The sequence below is a fragment of the Camelus dromedarius genome, chromosome 13 (assembly GCF_036321535.1).
Source record: "Camelus dromedarius isolate mCamDro1 chromosome 13, mCamDro1.pat, whole genome shotgun sequence".
In the NCBI taxonomy this organism is placed as follows: Eukaryota; Metazoa; Chordata; class Mammalia; order Artiodactyla; family Camelidae; genus Camelus; species Camelus dromedarius.
This window is the reverse complement of record NC_087448.1, coordinates 65,722,684-65,740,532: the sequence shown is the minus strand read 5'-3', so window position 1 is coordinate 65,740,532 and position 17,849 is coordinate 65,722,684. Positions and strand designations below refer to the sequence as shown.

At 51.7% G+C, this 17,849-nt stretch overlaps 1 protein-coding gene across 2 annotated transcripts in view; it reads left to right on the top strand.

Annotated features, from left to right (window-relative positions):
* MTUS2 (microtubule associated scaffold protein 2) overlaps positions 1–17,849 on the top strand; it is a 405,965-nt gene that overhangs the window by 369,965 nt on the left and 18,151 nt on the right. For both annotated transcript variants that reach the window (XM_064493235.1, XM_064493236.1), the window contains 4 exons: positions 1,515–1,729; positions 10,115–10,220; positions 13,120–13,193; positions 17,734–17,832. In XM_064493235.1, the coding sequence (XP_064349305.1) occupies positions 1,515–1,729; positions 10,115–10,220; positions 13,120–13,193; positions 17,734–17,832 (494 nt within the window). The remainder of the gene's footprint in view (positions 1–1,514; positions 1,730–10,114; positions 10,221–13,119; positions 13,194–17,733; positions 17,833–17,849) is intronic.

Here is a 17,849-nt window from a genome sequence, read left to right as displayed (position 1 = left end):
CTTGTTTGTAGGGAGTATGCCCTAAGGAATTCGCGGTCGATGGGAAAGTGGTCAGCCTGTGACTCTCAAATGGTTTGGGGTGGGGGTCATTTGCCCACCACCCCTCCCTCGGTACACCCTGATTACATCAAAATCCTAACAGCTTCCCCAGATTATGCCTCAGAATCCTCCCTCCCAATCTTGGGACGCGGGGCCAGTTGAAGCCCTGGACCGAGAAGGCTGTTGGGGACCGTGTTAGGCTGCTGGGCAGACCAGATTCTTACACACTGTTCACCCAGGGCAAGATGCCTCTGCAACATCCAGCCCACTCATCACTCACTTCACGAGGGAAAGAATGTTTTTGAACATCCCCTGTGCTAATGAAGGAACGCTTTTAGAGCGAATGTGGCAAAGAAGCCCTTGACGTATCCGCCCCCTTAGGGCTTCTGATTAGGATATTTCGAAGGCTGTCTAACTACCTTGGCTGTCTGGTCCTGATCATAACCAACCACCCCTAGGGTGTAGGTTGTCCTTAACCAGTGCATGTTCTTGCTCACTCAGTTTTAAAGTGAGTGACCAGCCTCCCCAGCGGGCAGCACAGAGCACCTCTGTGGCGTATGAATGACGTGGATGTGCACCTCGACCACCGTGCACGGGTGTATCACCTCCATTTGATCCAAACATAGTAGATCGTCAGGGAAGGTTTTCTCCTTCTTGGAAGCAGTTTGCAATTGTGGAAGAGATTTTACAAGGAAAGCAGGCCTCTGCTGCCCGCAGCCCACGGGGAGGTGCGAACACTAAGGGGGGAAGGTGGGACAGGCGCAGGGCAGAAGCTGCCGTCACAGCCTCCTCCCGGGGAGGCAGAGCAGGACTGTGCCGGGCCGGTTACCCATCCTCCCTTCAGTGGGAAGGGACGGTGTTGGTGAAGCCTTGACCACCTGAAATGTACCCCCCACACCCTCTGCGATTGTCCTGCATTTCAGCCTGGAGAGAATCAGTGCCCCCCCCCCCATCCTGTCTCCAGCCTCCAGGCGTGCCCAGGTCTCAAGCCTCGGTGGGCGTAAGAGTCACTGTGGTCCTCGTGAAAAGTTTATGTGCCAGGCTCCTGTCCCAGGGGCTCTGATCCACCGGGGAGCACCTAGGAGTGTGCATTTTTAGCAAGTACCCAGTGTTTGTGATGCCCGTGGTCTGTGGCCCCTCGGAGAAACCCTGACCTAGCAGCAGGAGCGCAGGGCTTGTGGTCAGGAAGCCCAGATTTGCCTTCAGAGTTCTTTCCTCCGAGCTGGGCCCTGTCACCAGAGCTCCCCAGGGCTCAGCTTTCACCCCGACATCCAGGGCCTGTTGTGCGGATCTCACACGGTAGACAGGACAGCGCTTTACAAACTGAAGCTCTGCAAAAGGAAGGGGCTCTCGCCCTAGTCCTCATGTCCGCCCACCTCGGTGGTGTCCCCGTGGGCGTTGCAGAGGCTCAGGTGTGATGCTTTCGGGGCCTCCTAACCCGTCTTTCCAAAGTGTTGCTCTCTCCCCGCCCCCAGCCTTCAATACCGCGCGGTGCGAGAAGCTGCAGAAGGAGAAGGAGGAGCTGGAGCGGCGGTGTGAGGACCAGGTGCGGAGGCTGGGCTGGCAGCAGCGGGCCGAGCTGCAGGACCTGGAGGAGCGGCTGCAGCTGCAGTTCGAGGCGGAGATGGCCCGGCTCCAGGAGGAGCACCGGGCGCAGCTGCTGCGGATCCGCTGTCAGCACCAGGAGCAGGTCAGTCTGCGCTCTGGGCCATTCCCATCCCTGCCGGCGGGGTCGCGAGCGGGAGGTGGAGGGCAGCCAGCCCGCTTTAGCGGGGAGTCCTGGTAGGCAGGTGAGCCTCTTGTCTGCCCACTCTCCCACCTCGTTTCTTTCTTCTGTCCCCTCCTGTCGTCCCCTCCAGCCACTCCAGCCTTCCTCCCTTGTCCTCCCAGGCACACTCCCACCTCCGGGCTTTTGCACATGCTGTGTCCTCTGCCTGGAATGCTCTCCCTCTAGACACACCATGACTCCCTCTCTCCCTCCCTTCTCAGGGAGGCCTTTCCTTATCCAAAATTAGACCCCCTTCCCAACCACATGGGTACTCTTCCTGTCCCCTTCCAGCTTTAGAGTTCCCTTGGCACTTACTACTACCTAACATGTGATGATGCGTTTTACTTTGTCCCCATCCATCGTCTGCATGTTCCATGAGGGCAGTGATAATAACACACACGTGTCTCACATTTGCTGTGCCCCAGGCCCTGCTCTTAACTCTACAGGCACTAACTCATTGAATTCCCACGGTAACCCTCGCAGCTGGGTACCATTATTATCCCCATTTTATAAGCGAGAAAACCAAGACCCGGAGGTTAAATACCTTGCCATACTTCATGGTCATGGAAGAGCCAGGGTTGAACCCAGTCTGGCTCCAGGGTCCGTGTTAAGCACGAAATTAGAGTTGTCTGCTGGGTGAATGGCCGGATCTCAGACGCAGGGCTGCCTGCACGGAGCAGACCTTCAGTGTGTGTCTGCTTAATTAAGGAAGAATTCCTCTAGCTAACCCCAGCCCAGCAGACTGGCTGGAGAGTGTAATTCTTCCTGGAACAGCTAGAGAAGCTCCCAGGGAGCCTGTGGGGCTGAAAGCAGGTGGGAGCCCGGCCCGCCCATCTCCTCGCCCGCTGCCCTGTCCACCACTGCGCCGGTGTCGGCATGAGGCAGGCGGGTGCCGACGAGCTCGCTCTGCCTCTGTGAGAACTGTTCCTGCTGCCTTCTCGTCTTCCTGAGTCCCCAAGGCCCCCATGCCTTAGTGCCACCTCCTCATGGGTGTATTGTGATCTGTCATCTGCTTGGGGCATTTCTAAGGTAAACTGGCATTTGCGAGGAGGAGCGTGGAGCACCCTTTAACTCTCACAGTAGTGCCGAGCGGCCCCTCATTCTCATGAGCATCTGGGCCGCCTTCCAGGATACCCCGGAGGGCGAGGGTCCCCAGGGACTAGTGAGTCCTGGGGGCATGGGGGAAATCTCAGAGTAATGATAAGCACTGTCATCAGAATGAACAGCCTCCTGTTTGATGGCACTTTCTTCTACTCAGCATCTCAGGTGAGTCACCATCCTTTTCTAGAAGCCTGTGGAAACCAGACACACCAGCCTGCTGGAGGCGGTGTCGATTTAGAGGTCAGGAAACGGATAGGTTAGAGCTGAAGTTACCTGCTGGGCTAAGATTAGAAATACACCTCCAGCCTCTGGCTCCTCAGCGCATGCTAAGTGGGCACATGCGCAGCTGCTGCCTGCGGGCTCCCCTGCCTCGTGGCTCAGACCTGGTGCAGGCATCGGCTCTGTCTGTGCCTCGCATCCCAGGGCTCCTCATTTCCGATTTTATGCAGAGAATGTGTTTATACCCGTATTCACCGACTTCTGGTCCGAAGTTCTGGGTTGGTTGAGAAGATGCCGAGAGGTAAGAGGAAGGGTGGGAGGCGGTCCCCAGGCAGGAGAATGAGTCTCTGAATGAAGGCCCACGTGGGGGTGCTGTGTGTGGAAACCACAGAGCTGGGGCCGCTGCTGAGGGGCCGTCCATCGGTGGAGCGGGGCCCCAACAGAACCTGGCAAGGCTTTGTGGGTGCGGGAGCGCCTGCTGGGGGTGCGGTCTCACCTGCGCAAGCTGGGCCAGCAGCCTCTTAGAGACCACGTAGTGGGAGGGACGCAAGGCCCTGACTTCTCCGTCTGAGAATGAGTTACCTAAGCTACCTATGTATATTTTAACAGTGTCTGTCTCAGGAGGGCTCTGAGTTCTGTTGTTCTTGATCCTTTGTAACAGCTAAAGTGATTCATCCATTTATTCACTCGCCTGTGCAAAGAATGCTTAGCGAACGCCTGCTGTCCACAGGGCCTCAGACAGAAAGCTGCTGGAGATGCCAGGATTTGTCAAATGTGAACTTGCTTGTTCCATAGCCTCGGGTGATGGGCCTGGGGACCTTTGTAGGCAAGTGCCCAAGAAACTATGATACCGGGTGAGCAATACAGCCGGTGTGTTTAGGAACTGAGAGTTTGTGTGCAGCTGCGAGGACGAGGGAAAGCTTCATGGTGGAAATGGCATGTGCACACTTTGCATCTGAGTAAATCTTTCCTGTAGAAACCCACTGGCTTGGCGGGGTGGGGCGGGGCGGGAGTGGGGAATGGTTGGTTTAAGTCTATGAATTATTCAGGCCCCGGATTCTGCTCCTGCTGCTGAATGCTGACTGCCATCCCGACCTTCAGCTTCTCCAGCAGAGAGCACGCAGGCAATGAGCAGGAAGACAAAACACACAGCAGTCCGTGTGCTAATTTCCAGGGAGAGAAATTACGCACATGTTTGGTCCAGGAAGGCGGCTCCAAGCACGGCCACAGTGGAGATCTGGAAGGTCTGTGGTTCCAGGTACCCGTGCTGGACCCCCACACTCCAGTCCTCCTCATGGGGACAGTTGCATTTGGCAGTGCTAGTCCACACGTGGTGATATCTCTGTCCTCCTCAAGCCTCAAAAGTCAGGTTCACCAACCCGGCCTCCCACGTGCCCCAGTGCTCCAGGCGGCCGCGGGGAGGCTGCTTCTGTTCTGACGCAGAATCCTCTCAGGCTTTACTCCCATCGGGAACTCCCTTGCCAAGGTAGGCTGACCTCTGACTTTATTGCAAGATTGCCCCCAGTAAAATCACCCTTCCGCTCGCCTTGAGGGCCACAGGCCCTCTCTCTCTGGCCACATCTGGGAATCACCTGGGGCAACTTCTGGCAAAACACCCCTTCTGTCCACACCCCACACAAATGGAATCAGAGCCACTGAGCAGGGCTTCCCAGGGCCCAGAGCTGCAAGGTCGGAGGACGTGCAGGACCTCGTTCTCCAGTCCTGCAGCCTAGTTAGGGCATGAGCCGGGGTGTGGCCTGGCCTCGTGGCTTTCTTCAGTGACTTTAAAAATAATGTATGACTCTGACTTTAAACTGAAATTATAAAGGTGTTTAATCCAATCAGTGCTCATGCTAAAGCTAGCTGCACAGTGACAGAAGCCACTTGCTGGAGCTTCCCTGCCTCAGAGCGCACAGAACAGGTTTTCTACTGTAAACACACATGCTTTTCTCTTTTTTGCTCCAAACATACCCACCCACAAAGCCTGGTATTCGGTGATCAGCCTCGGGACTTCTGCCTCCATCCCTCCAAGACCCTTGGGCAGTTCGTCTCGCTCCCTGACCTGGCCCCGAAGCCCCTCGCTCAGGGCCCTCTGGCTCCTGGGGGCGTCCTGAGAGCTGTGGGTTCATTGTTTGGTGCTTAAATGTTTGCTTTGTCTCGTATCCAGGACATGCTTTCCACCCTTTATAAAGAAATCATCCTTTTAGACTGTCTGGCGGGCACGGCATCCCCAGTGCTTAATCAGAATGTACAGCGACCACTTTGGCCATCATCTTGCGTTCTGTCTCTTTAGTCCTCCCGCATGGCAGGCACACAGTCGCCATTGGCAGAAACCACGCTCTCTAATCAAATAGAATGAGGTCCCGAGAGGCCCTCCGTCTTCCAGCACCAGAGCCCCCACCCGTCACAGCCCAGAGCCTCTGGTTGCTAGGAAGGGGCGGCCGAGGAAGTTAGGGGCCTCTGCAAACACCTGCCCGTGTGGTGGGCGGCAAAGGGTCAAAGACACAGCCTAGAAAGGGATGAAGTCAGCCTGGGAGCTCTAGCAGGGCTGGCTGTCTGCTCTGAGTCGGCACCCAGGATACTGGAGCAGGGACTCAGGGGCAGAAGGGGTGATGAATCACCTTGTTATCTGGAAGGGAAAGTCATTAAGAAAGCCCTGGAGAGAAAAAAGCATGGCCAGCTCCCTCTGTCTCATCAGATAGGAATACATGTCTGGGATGGGGGCAAATGGGAGTTTAATCCGGTTTAGTTTAATGAGTAAAGCCGAGACGATGTAAATAACGCACATGCTCCTTCATTCTAAATGTGAGTCTTCTGTAAGGGAACTGCTGAAGCCCCCATCATTGCATTTTGCAAATGGCTACATGAAGCCCACGGCTCTAGTCTTACTTGTCTTAAGAGGGTGGCTTCCCCACCCATTTGCGTTGCTGTAACTCAGCTAAACAGCAAGCCGCTGCAGGAATGGAGCCTGGCACGGGGACCAGCTGCTTCTCCGGGTGACTGGGAGTACCTGATGGGCACGTGGACCGACTCCTCCGTGGCCAGCTCAGAACTCTGTCCTCCTGGAGGAGGGAGGAGGATGGTCCAGCAGGGGTTGGGGGATGGGGGGGCACCCAGGGTTCTAAAAGGAAGAAAAGGAAGCTTTGCTCAGCTTAAGTTTTCTATGGCTTGATTATGGCTTAGCGCCTTCTGTCTCTTATTTGCATTTGATCTACAGTGCAGAAAATGATCTTGTGTTTTCCTTGAGTCAACTTGTCTGAATCCCTTCAAGTGCCTGCCGAAGGCTTGGAGGTCTTCTCAGGCTGAGAGCTCTGACGGGCTGCTTTGGAGTGTGAGCCCATGCTAGCATCTGGAAAGAAGCTGGGAGCCACGAGGGAGAAGCCGTAGGGATTGATGCTGCCACAAGGAGGAAGATGGCCAAGAGTGCGTGGCCCCTTCCTCATAGAAGGAACGTTTTTTAAAAACCATACATCTGTCTAGAAACCTAAATTACTCAAGAGTAAGGATTATGGTGCCCAAATGTTGGCTCCCTGGTTCTCACTGATTTCCTTCAAAACATCCTGGGAATTCCTCTAACTGCTTATGGCCTTTCAGAGTTAGGGGATCAGTATTTCCTCCCTCAAAGTCCCTCTGAGACGCTGGGGCAGGTAGATCACACCTTACATCATCCTTAACATCACTGGGTGTGGTATTGCGTCACCACCGAAATCAAAGGCCTGCCTCCAACGACCAGAAGGGCGTGCATTTGACCACAAACCTTGCCAATCAGGGTAGGTTCCACTGCCAGGGACACAAGGGACTCCTCTGCAATTAGTCCTTGCATCCACCTCTCTTTTCTGAAATCACCCATGGCAATTTGTGTAAGAGCCCAATAAATTAGAGTGATGCTAAGGACCAATGGAAGGTTTTTCGTTATACTGAGCTGGGTGACATGCCTCCAAACAACGTGTGGTACTTGCACCTGTAGACTGTGTGCTGTGGGTTTAAGGGGCTTCACTAGTGGAGCATAGGGAAAAGATATTTCCTTTTCTTTTCTTTTGGCCAGTGATTTGTTTTTCCTGGAGACTGAAAGAATTTTGGACAAAGATTCCATTAAAAAAAAAGCTTCAAATAGGATTTGGACAATTAAATCCTGTGGTCATCAGCCTTTCTGCTGAGTGGATTCATAGCTCTCAACCTCAAGTGAAATATTGTTTAATCAAGAATGTCTGGTGAAGAAAAGCGAATCATTGAATACCACATCCATTTTCCTGCAGGTGTCCTAACACCGTGAAGTTCGTTGTCGATTTTGACAGTGATGTTGTTGCCGGTAGATGTAACAGGTTTCCAGGTTCTTGTCCCATCCCAGAAAGAATTCAGATACAAGACGTAGAGGTTAAGAATGTAAAATGGGGATTTATTAAGGGATGGATAGTACACTCTCAATGGGAGGGCGGGAAGGCTCAGGGGAGCGGCTGCGCTGAGTTTCTTTGCAAGTTGGTTACATAAAGTGTAAAAATGAACGGCTAGAATATTCATTGGGGAGGGAAGGGTTTGGGATGGTATTCCCTGATTTTCATCCCAACTCCACCTTCCCGAGGGGAGAAGGATTTTTGTCCTTATTTAGTCTGGATCAGAAGTGTCATGGCATCAGTGCATTATGGGTACTTCTAATCTGCAAGACTAACTTTATTGAAATGAGGGCATAATGAACAAAAGGTTACATTCAGACACTGGAGACTCCTGCCTTTTCCCACCTTCCTTTGTTGGCCTCCAGGCCGCTCATCACCCCAAATGGTGTGACCACTTACCATTCCAGAGGTTCCTGCTTTTCTTTCTCTGTCCAGGGACCTCTGGTGCCTACATGATGTGCGGTTTCCTGCTTTTGGCCTGTGCCCCTCCTTTCTGCCCAATTCCTGCCATTTTCCTTGTGCCCCTCTTTCTCTGCTCATATCTAGCTATCTGCCAGCTCTAAAAATATTTCCATTTTAGTGGATGAAGGTCTCGTTGACCATAGAAGAGAAAAGTTGGGCAAATTTTCCCCAGTTGGTATCCGGAGTGCGGATCTATCCCATTTTAAAATACAAATGTTATGGGAAGCAAGTTCGTGTGCCCCCCACAACGTGAGGCCACACAAACTGAAACACGAGTTTGTAGCAGAGACAGGTTTATGGCAGGGCTGAGCAAGGAGGACAGGGTGGCTCATGCCCAAGAAAACCCCGAACTCCTCGAAGGGTTTCAGCAAAGCCTATTAAAAGGCCAGGTAAGGGATGGTGGGGGTCACAGGTACGCGATCAGCTCGCACACAATCCTCTGATGGGTTGACATAGAGGTAACAGGGCGGTCAACACTGTCAATCCCTGGGCTCCAGGAGGTCTGGGAGCCACATGCTCTCCATTGTCAAGCAGTTCATTTCTTCCCTTTGGTGGTGGTTTTAAGCATCTGAAAAGTGGAGGAAATAGATGTGAGATACTGCTATCGGGGTGCTTCAGAGAGGGGCTGCAGCAGAGGGCATGGGGGAGGGGGCTGACCCTGGAAGGCCCCACAGGGTCCTGCTCAGTGACAAATACGCCCATGTGTCCCCTTCATAAGTGGGCTTCCGTTCCTGCGAAGAGCTCTTCCTCCTTCCAGGTCGAAGACCAGCCCAGAGAAAGGAGACCCTCCGAGAGGTAGATGTTCTGAACTGGCCCACCCAAGAGCTTCAGAGCCTGGGCGCCTGTGCTGGTTCAGTGCCGTTCAAGTGTCAGGTTTTGACACATTAGTTAGTCATGAAATGAATTTAGTGGTTTGAAACTAGCATTTTGGAAAAAACAAAGTAAAATAGAATAAAAATTTTTAAACCAAATTTTTGCAGATAGGAAAGGGAAGTGTCACTTTGTGAAACTGGTTTTGTGCGTACAGACGCGCGCGCGCGTGTGTGTGTGTGAAATAATGTACAGTGGTATTTTTACAATGAGTCGCTGACAGAAGATTTGGAAAAACATTGTTCTGGTTTGCTATCATAGGGAGAGATGGTTTTATGCAATTACCCCTGTAACTTTGAAGTTAAAATAGCCACAGCAACAGTCAGGAGCGCAGGTGTGCAGTGGGGTCGGAGATCGGGGGGTGGGGGTGGAATAAAAAGTCCTGGGCTGGCTGCACGACTTGTGATTAAGCTCGGGGACATGTACCTCCAGCCAGAGACGCAGTAGCCCCTGGGAGCAACTCCCACAGCCTGGGGGGGGGAGGGGTCCGCACCGAGAGCTGAAGGCAAACTCTCTGTTGAGAAGCAGATGCGGGGAGCACACACAGACCCGCCCACTTGTCTGGGGCACTGACTGCTGGTCTTGCCAGGAAGGCAGCGGAGGTGTGTGTGAGAGAGCTTTGCCTGTGGAGTCGGACAGACCTGGGCTGACTGCAGGCTCTGCTGCTTACTAGCCCTTGGGCCAAACATTTCAAACCTCTCTAAGCCTTAGTTTCCCCATCTGGGAAGTGGACACAAAAATGATTACTGTATTATATAGCTGTGAGGTTGAGTGGAGTAATCAAGAGCTTAATAAATGTTAGTTCCCTCCAGACACCTGTGTACTGTGGCTCCCACCTACCACAGGGTAGCAGAACAGACCGTCTGGTAGGGGGGACCCTCATCTTTTTCTCATAGAGTAGTTGGTGGAAGGGGGAGGAACGGGGTGGAAGGAAATGGTCCAGAAGAGGCCCAGGGCAGTAAAGAGGTGGCTTAGGCAGACATCCCTCCATCCCCTGGGAGCTGCTTCCTCCTGTGTGATCAGCTGAGCTGTGGCAGTGACTTCCACGTGGCGTCCACCTGACTCCAGGGCTGCCCCCTCACCACCAGATCCTGGATCCTCTGCCTCGGCACAGGGCTGAGGCTGGCTGTCATCTCATGTCCTTGATGCTTGGGCTACTGACCTTTCCACTCATTGAATTCCACCTCTGTCCTCCAGGCAGCGAGGGCATTGCAGTCCTCCGTCCCCCAGCTCTCTGCGTAACCAGAGCTGTCATCTTCTGCAGGTGGAAGACATCACCGCCAGCCATGAGGCTGCTCTCCTCGAGATGGAAAACAGCCACACGGTTGCCATCGCGATCCTGCAGGATGACCACGACCACAAGGTCCAAGGTAGCTACCAGCCCTGATGTGTGTGGCCAGCAGGGGTGGACCATGCACGCTGACCCCTTCCTGCAGCTGACACAGGGAGCCCTCCCTTTCCCTACTTCTCTCTCCTTCCTTCCTCCCTTTCCTTCCTGGGATGTCCTTTGTGTGGATTCCTGTGGCAAGAAGAGAGAGAAATCTAAGGTCTAAGTGACCACTCCTTTCCTCTGGCGCCAATACTCTCCACCCTACCTGAATATTGGAATCCCTGGGGAGCCTTGGTCCCACCCCAGGGCTCTGTGTAGCTGGTCTGGGGTTCAGTCTGGACATCAAAACTTGTTAAAGCTCCTAAATGATCCTAATGGGGAGCCGGGCTTGAGAATCGCTGATCTAACGTAGGTGTAGAGCTCCTGGGCTTTGTCCTCTTTGTGGCCTCCTAATTTCCCCGCACGTGTGGCGTCCTCAGGGCCCTGCCAGTCTCTGATTGGGTCTCGGCCTGCACACCTCGCCCTCACAGCCACCGTGGACTTCAGTGGAGTCTCAGGATCTTTTTTTGTGATTTGTATCTTTTACATTTTTTGTAATTTGGTAGGGTTTTATGTGGGTCGTAACAACAGCAACATTTACTAAGTACGAATAAGAGTTTGAATCTGTGAAAGAAACTTTTTATACTTTAACATGCATTTACATTAACCGAAATATAATTTATTTTTCAAGTTCCACTTTCCTCACTTTTCCCCTCCAGTTGGCTGGTTGTTAAAGTATATTAAAACAAGAGGAAGGGAGAGTCTAGCTCAGTGGTAGAGCGTGTGCCTAGCATGCATGAGGTCCTGGGTTCAATCCTTAGTCCTTCCTTTTAAATAAAGAAATAAATAAACCTAATTACCCCCCAAAATAAAATAAAACAAATATTTTTACAATAAAATATTGAAACAGTACATTTAACAATACATTAATGCATTTAAAAAATTTGAGAATTAACATCAGAGTTTTTTTGATAATTTTTTTTAAATGTTCTTTGTAAACATCAAGGTCCACTGTGCCTGTGCTGTAATCAATACTCATGGTATTGCCCCACCGCACGCACCAGCCCCACCACCTCTGAGATCAGTACATGAAAAAGGCCAAGCCGGAGGCAAGGGAGAGGAATTCCCTGAGAACTGGTGAAATGTGTCACCTGTGTCCTGCGAGCACATCTCACGCTGGAGTACTGGTTCCCACCCTTGGCTGCACGTCGGAACCACCTGGGGAATTTTTTTTTTAATACTTGGGGTAGATCTCACTACAAAGGTTCTGATTTAATTGCTCTGGGGTGCAGCCTAGGCATCAGGATTTTTTAAAGCTCCTCAGGTGATTCTAATATGCTGCAGAATTTGAGAACCACTGTCTTAGAGCACAGTATTAAGCATAGGACAGAATGTCATGACCTTAAGATAGTGAAATATGCCATGGGTACATAGATGAGTCGCCGTGGTTCATGCTGTCTTCAGAATTGATACTGACTTCTCTTGTGAGGTGTTGGGATCACCTGAAAATATCCAAGAGCCGTCACTGCACTGCAGGAAAATGGTCTCTGGGATGGGAATATGAATGGAAATGGGACAGTAACGGTGCCTTTTGTTTCTGGATTTTCATATAAAAAGACCTGGTAGATTTTTCTGGTTAATGAAGTCTCACTTAGATGCCACATCCAGGGCCTGTGAATTATATACAATGTCAAGACAATGTAAGTGTATATAATGGTAGCTAAAAAATTCATTATTATGGTGCTCTCAATGACTATTAAAAATACTCATTTAGACAAAGGCAGGTAGACCAGAAGGCCACACTGTTTATGTTAATAGGAATAGGCAAGCTTTTTTTTTTTCTGACCATAACTTTCAGCCATAACAACTGGATTTCTTAGAGACCTTCAGCATCATTAGTTAAAAGGTTGGGTTGATGGAAACCACAAAGTTTTTCCTAATTGCAGCTCATGCCAGCCAGAAGGGTAATTGCTGGTCTCTAGTAGTCTCCTGTGCTAAGCGTATGATCCAGGCTGATTAATGAGACCTTTCCTCCCTCCAGTTATAACATGAAAACAAATTGCTTGTGTAGCCAGAATGAGATGGGCTTTACCCTGCTAATAAGACTGTTCCCATCTGGAGGAAAACAGAATCCATTTGTTTAATAACTCTTACATGACATCTCTTTCTGCTTAACTTGCAAATTATTACCAGAATGACACTTTTTACGGAACAGAATTGTCCCAGACTCTCCAGGAGGAACCAGTCCAATTAGTCTTTCCTTCTGAGTATCTTAGCGTTGACTTTTTGCTCAAGCAAATTCTAGCGTTCTGCGGTTTCCGGAGAGCGGCCCAGAGGCCACCCAGGTGACCTTGCAGACACAGCGCTGGGCACATTCACCCATCCGTTCCCCAGCGAGCCCACGCTCCACTCGCCTTGGAACCTCCCTGCTTCAGCCCCTGATTGCTGCTTCCTGGTGGAAAGGAAGAGTGATCCTGGGAAGGGAAGAAAATGGAGATTTCACATTAATTACCCAGTGGTTTTACCATTAGGAGAAGTTGGGAAATCAATGAGTGCTGTGAATGGAGACTGACTTGGCCAGGATGGTGGCGGAGCTGGGTACAGAAATGAGTGGGAGTGTCTGTGTGCATGTGTGTGTGTGCGCATGTGTGTGTGCTTGTGCTCTGTTTCTCTCCTTTCTTTCCTCTCCCCCTCCCTTCCTCCTGTCCCCTTCCTCTTTCTTTCCCTCTCTCTCCTAAATAATATCTCATACCATTTCAAACTAATGGAGACGTCTCTTTAGGCTGAAGAGTGCTGTCTAATGGGCCCCTCATTCGCTGACGTCATTAGTCTTAGCTGGCAAAAGAAGCTTGTTTGATCGTTTTCAAGGTCATCTTAATAGTTTGATATTTTCTCTCCAGAACTGATCTCTACCCATGAGCTTGAAAAGAAAGAATTGGAAGAAAATTTTGAAAAGCTGCGGCTGTCCCTCCAGGTTAGTATTTCCTTAACTGTGACATCAGGAGAATGGCAGCATCCTTACTCCTGTCCACAAACATTTATCCAGCACCTGCAAAGGACTGGATCCTGTGCCACGCACTGGAGTATGGAGGTAAATAAGACATACCCCTGCCCGTAAGGAATTTACTGCCCACTCAGAGCTGTGACACAAATAGGGACAGACCATCATGGACAATAACACACAGTTGCACAGAATGAATGAAACTGTTCACCAGCGCCACAGGAGTTCCGAGCACGGGCTGCGGTCAGAGGAGTCACTGAGCCGGGGTTGAAGGCGGGGACCTAGGCGGGGGGAGTGGTGTCGGGAGAGTTGTGTGGGGCAGAAGCCATAGGACATGTTCTGGGAGTGGAAATCTAATCTAAACTCAAGTCTCCTGGAGGTGGGTGAGAGGTAAAGCTTCTCAGCGTCCCACTACCAGCCTACCTACTATCTGAGAACGTGGTCTCAGATGCCAAGGGCACTGCCTGGCTTCCTTCCGACCTCGAAGGGGAGAGGGAAGAGTCTCCCAGATCACGCGCCTTCCCTCCCTCCTGCCTCCCAGAGACCCCGGCCAGCTGCTTCCCTGAAAAGATGTTGACCAGCCGCAGCCCTAGGGAGGGGCTGCTGGGGAAGTGAGGTGGCGGGTTGGTGGCCCTGCTTCCCCTCCCAGACACAGAGAGGTTCTCTTGTAAATACCAGGGGCGCTGGTGTCTGGAAACTGGGGAAGGCGCTTACCCTAAGCCTAATACAAAGAGGGGAATTTTGCTTCTTTGATGACTCACTGTCTGCAGGGAGCGTTCCCTGCGCAGAGCCTGCCCTGCCCTGAGAGGAGTCTAGAGGTGTGGAGTGTCACAACTGTTGAGTGTACTAGTCAAAAATTTTTAAATGGGAAACCGCTTCCTGCAAGCCCTTCAGTCAGTGGCTCCGTCAGAGGGCCTGCCTCTGCCCGTGTCCTCCTTTTGTGGCCAGTGCTTGGCAGATTCGCCCCAAACTGCCTTCTTCATGTCCCCGACATCACACGCCATCCAAATACAGTATCCTTAAGGAACACAAACCAGGAGAGGAACAGCCATACTGAACTATGATGTAACAGAAACCCCACCCAGTCCAAAACCAAAAGAAGTGAGAGTTCTGTTTCATCTGTGAGTCCTCACTCCGCCACTAACATCACACGGACCTGAATTGTGCACATTTTAGTTGTAACTCTCCAGGGGCAGAATCCATTTGAGCTGGAGATTTCCTGGTGCGGGGAGGATGGACTTGCTTAAGCCAATCTCCTTGGGCTACTGGCAGCTGGAGAAACAGGTTTGGGGTAAAAAAAATTTTGAGTTTTGGTTTAAATCCCCACTGTACCTCCTCTTAATAGCTTTGAACTCTTGTACAGTTACATAAGCTGTAAACCTTAGTTGACTCATCTGTCAAATGGGGACGACAGCAGCTCCTTCCTCAACGTGTGAGCAGCTTAGGGAAATAATATGTGTCAACAAAAAATGAATCAATTGTCAATCTAAGAAAGGAAGAATTTTATTCGAACCAACGTGAGGATCAGGACCCAGAAGACAGTCTTTCAGAAAGCTCTGAGGGCTGTCCCGCCTCTTAGAGGTCAAAGCACCGTTATATAAGTTTTGAGACAAAGGGTCATTCATCCAAGCAACATATCGACAGTTTACGTAATCCAACAGGGCAAGTCATGGGGCATCATGACCCCTTACAGGATTGAGAAAGGAGAGGAATGTTATCTCCTAAGGAGTTACCTCGCGGGAGAAAATTGCTTCCCCCCCCCCCCCCCGCTTTTTTTTTTTTTTTTTGGCCAGCAGACATTCCTGTGTCTTCTCAGGCGATCTAGTTAACATATAATGCAGACGTAAAGGGCACACTAAAGAAGTGTAATGGCCCAAATAGGCAGAGAGAGAATTTTATGTTTAAAAATTTTCTTGTCCTGCCTTAAACATGATTTTGTTTCATCATGTGTACGTGTTGAGAGCGCCAAGCAGCAGCTGTTGCCATTATAATGGCTTCAGGTGTTGCTACGTTTATCAGCACCCTTATTACCCAACCCTGGTTAACTCCGAGTGGCCCACGTGAGGCCAGGTCACCAGCTGGGTCTCTGTGCCTCTTAGTTTGACGTTAAAGGCGCCAACCCGCGTTGAAAACCAGCGTGTCCTGTCTGACTGCGGCGGCACCGTTGTGCGCCTGCAGACCCTGGTCTTTGAATAATGGTGATTAAAGGAGAAAAACCACAGTGCGATATTTCAGATGCAGCCTCGGTGGTATTTGCCTGAGGAGTTTCCATTGCTTTGTTTTTAATGGAGGAGAAGAGGCTTGAGAGGTATGCTTGCTCTTGCGATGCTGAGAGGCTTGGTGTAGGAGTCATGGAGCCCTGCAGTCATTTCTAGAGCCCAGCTCTTGGGGGGGAACTGCGGCAGCCTCGCATGCGTGCTGGGGCCCAGCCGGCTGCCCTGGGCGTGATTTACGTGGTTTACATTTGTCAGCTCCAGTGCCTTCGAACTCCCGCTGACACTCTTGCCCTAATGCACCAGCATTTGCATTTAATGGCACCGTGGGGACTTTTATTTCTTAAAAGTTAAATGGAAGTAACTGGGAAAAACAGAGAGAGAAGGAAAAGGAACCCACCAAGGATGGTTTGCAAAGCAGGGTTCTCTGATGACAAGAAAGCAGTCAAGCCGGCACCCCATCCGTTACAGTGCTCCCACGTGCCATTCCATCCTTTACCACGGCCCGCTGCTGACACTTGGTGGGTTGAGGCCACTTCTCTTGCTAGAAGGGTCCACAGGAAAACCCTAGTCCTTGTTCTAAAGTTACAGAAGTGGTGATGTTGGGGGGAGAACTTCAAATTCTTGGCACGAGGGAGGCACCATCTCTTCACTGCTCGAGCATCAGGAGAAAGCCTGCCGCCCGGCTCCCCCTGCTGCCCACGGCCATCAGGCAGGGCTGGGGCCACCAGAAGAGGGCTCGGTGTGGGGACCTCTGTCCTGGCGGCTGGGGCACCGTGCCTTCTCACGCGCCTGCCTTCTTTCCATCTTCACACAGAGGGCAGCCCCTGGCTGGCAGGCTCTGGGGGCAGGAGTGTCCTTCGAGTCGGGGAGGGGCCTGAACAGGACAGACTCCGCCGAGGAGGCAGCTCCATGCAGGGATCTGCCGCCCGGCCCTGACCCCTGCTGCCCAGGGAGGACAGAAGTAGCTGGCAGTGCAGGCACCGCCGAGGGGGAGTGGGATAGTAGGATGGAGTGGGGGCAGCGAGGACGAGAAAGGCTGATGGGGAGGATGTGAGGCTGCGTCAGGGTATCGCTTCATCTTGAGGGCACTGGGTTTTGTGTAGGGGGACAGGTTCAGCCTTGCCCTTTAGAAAGCTCCCCGACTCCAGCACGCGGGCAGATGAGTTATCCGGTCTGAGAAGTCAGCGACTTGCCCAACGCCAGTTGGTGGGAGTGGGATCAGGAGTGTCTGTGGATCCGGGGACATGAAGGAGGTTTAATGGTCAGGACTTGACCATCGACCTGATGTCAGCGTGTTTAGTGGTGCGGGGAAGGGGCTCGGGCAGAGAGAGGCGTAAAGGTCGGTTTGACAGTTTCTGGCCTGAATAAATGAGGATAGTTCTTCTGTGAGATGGATTAATTGTGCCTCCTGAAGTGGGGGCCGCTAGCCCCCCTAGGATGGAGATGCCTCTCTGCTGATGGTTTGCCTTTGTGGGGTCAGATGTTAAATTTTTTTAATGGAAATGTAGTTGATTTAAAATGTGTTAATTTCCGGTGTACAGCATGGTGATTCAGTTGTACATATATATATTCCTTTCCATGGTCTTTTTCATTATAAGCTATTACAAGGTATGAAATACAGTTCCCTGTGCTGTACAGTAGGGCCTTGTTGTTCATCTTTTTTATACATAGTAGTGTGTACCTGAAAATCCCAGACTCCCGATTTATCCCTTCCCACTGCCCTTTCCCCACTGGTAACCATAAATTTGTTTTCTATGTCTGAGTCTGTTCTGTAAATAAGTTCATTTGTGTCATTTTATAAGTGATATATCATATCAGGTATTAAGTTATTAACTGCTCCCCTGCAAGCTTGCTTGTTGGGGGGAGGGGGTGAGGACAGCGTTCTCATCTCAGGAGGCACTCAGAGTCGGGTCGCCTGCTTTGGGTCCCCCCCCACAGCGTCAGTGCGCCTTCTGTGCAGCAGCCAAAGTCATCTGCCCGTGTTTTGTGGTCTGTTCTGGACAAGGCACCAAGGCTGGGAGCACGGGGGCGTTTGGGCGAATCTCCCTCCAGCAGGCGATGCCCTTTTGGTGGAGTTTCTTCTGGCTTCCCCTTGGCCTCCTGGGCAGCAGGGGTCAGGGCTGGGTGGCAGGTCCCTGGATGGTGCTGCCCTGTAAGTGAAGTCTGTCCTCTCCAAGGTCAGTGGAGGGCCTCTGACCTTGCTGCCCCATGAGGAGCCCCCAGGGCCAAGTGGCAGCCATCACCCCCGCCTCCCAGGTGTGGCATCTGCAGTGGACCGCTTTGTGCATTTCTTGCAGGACCAGGTGGACACGCTGACCTTCCAGAGTCAGTCTCTGCGGGACCGAGCCCGGCGCTTCGAAGAGGCTTTGAGGAAAAACACTGAAGAGCAGCTGGAGGTATCACGCGTTCCTGG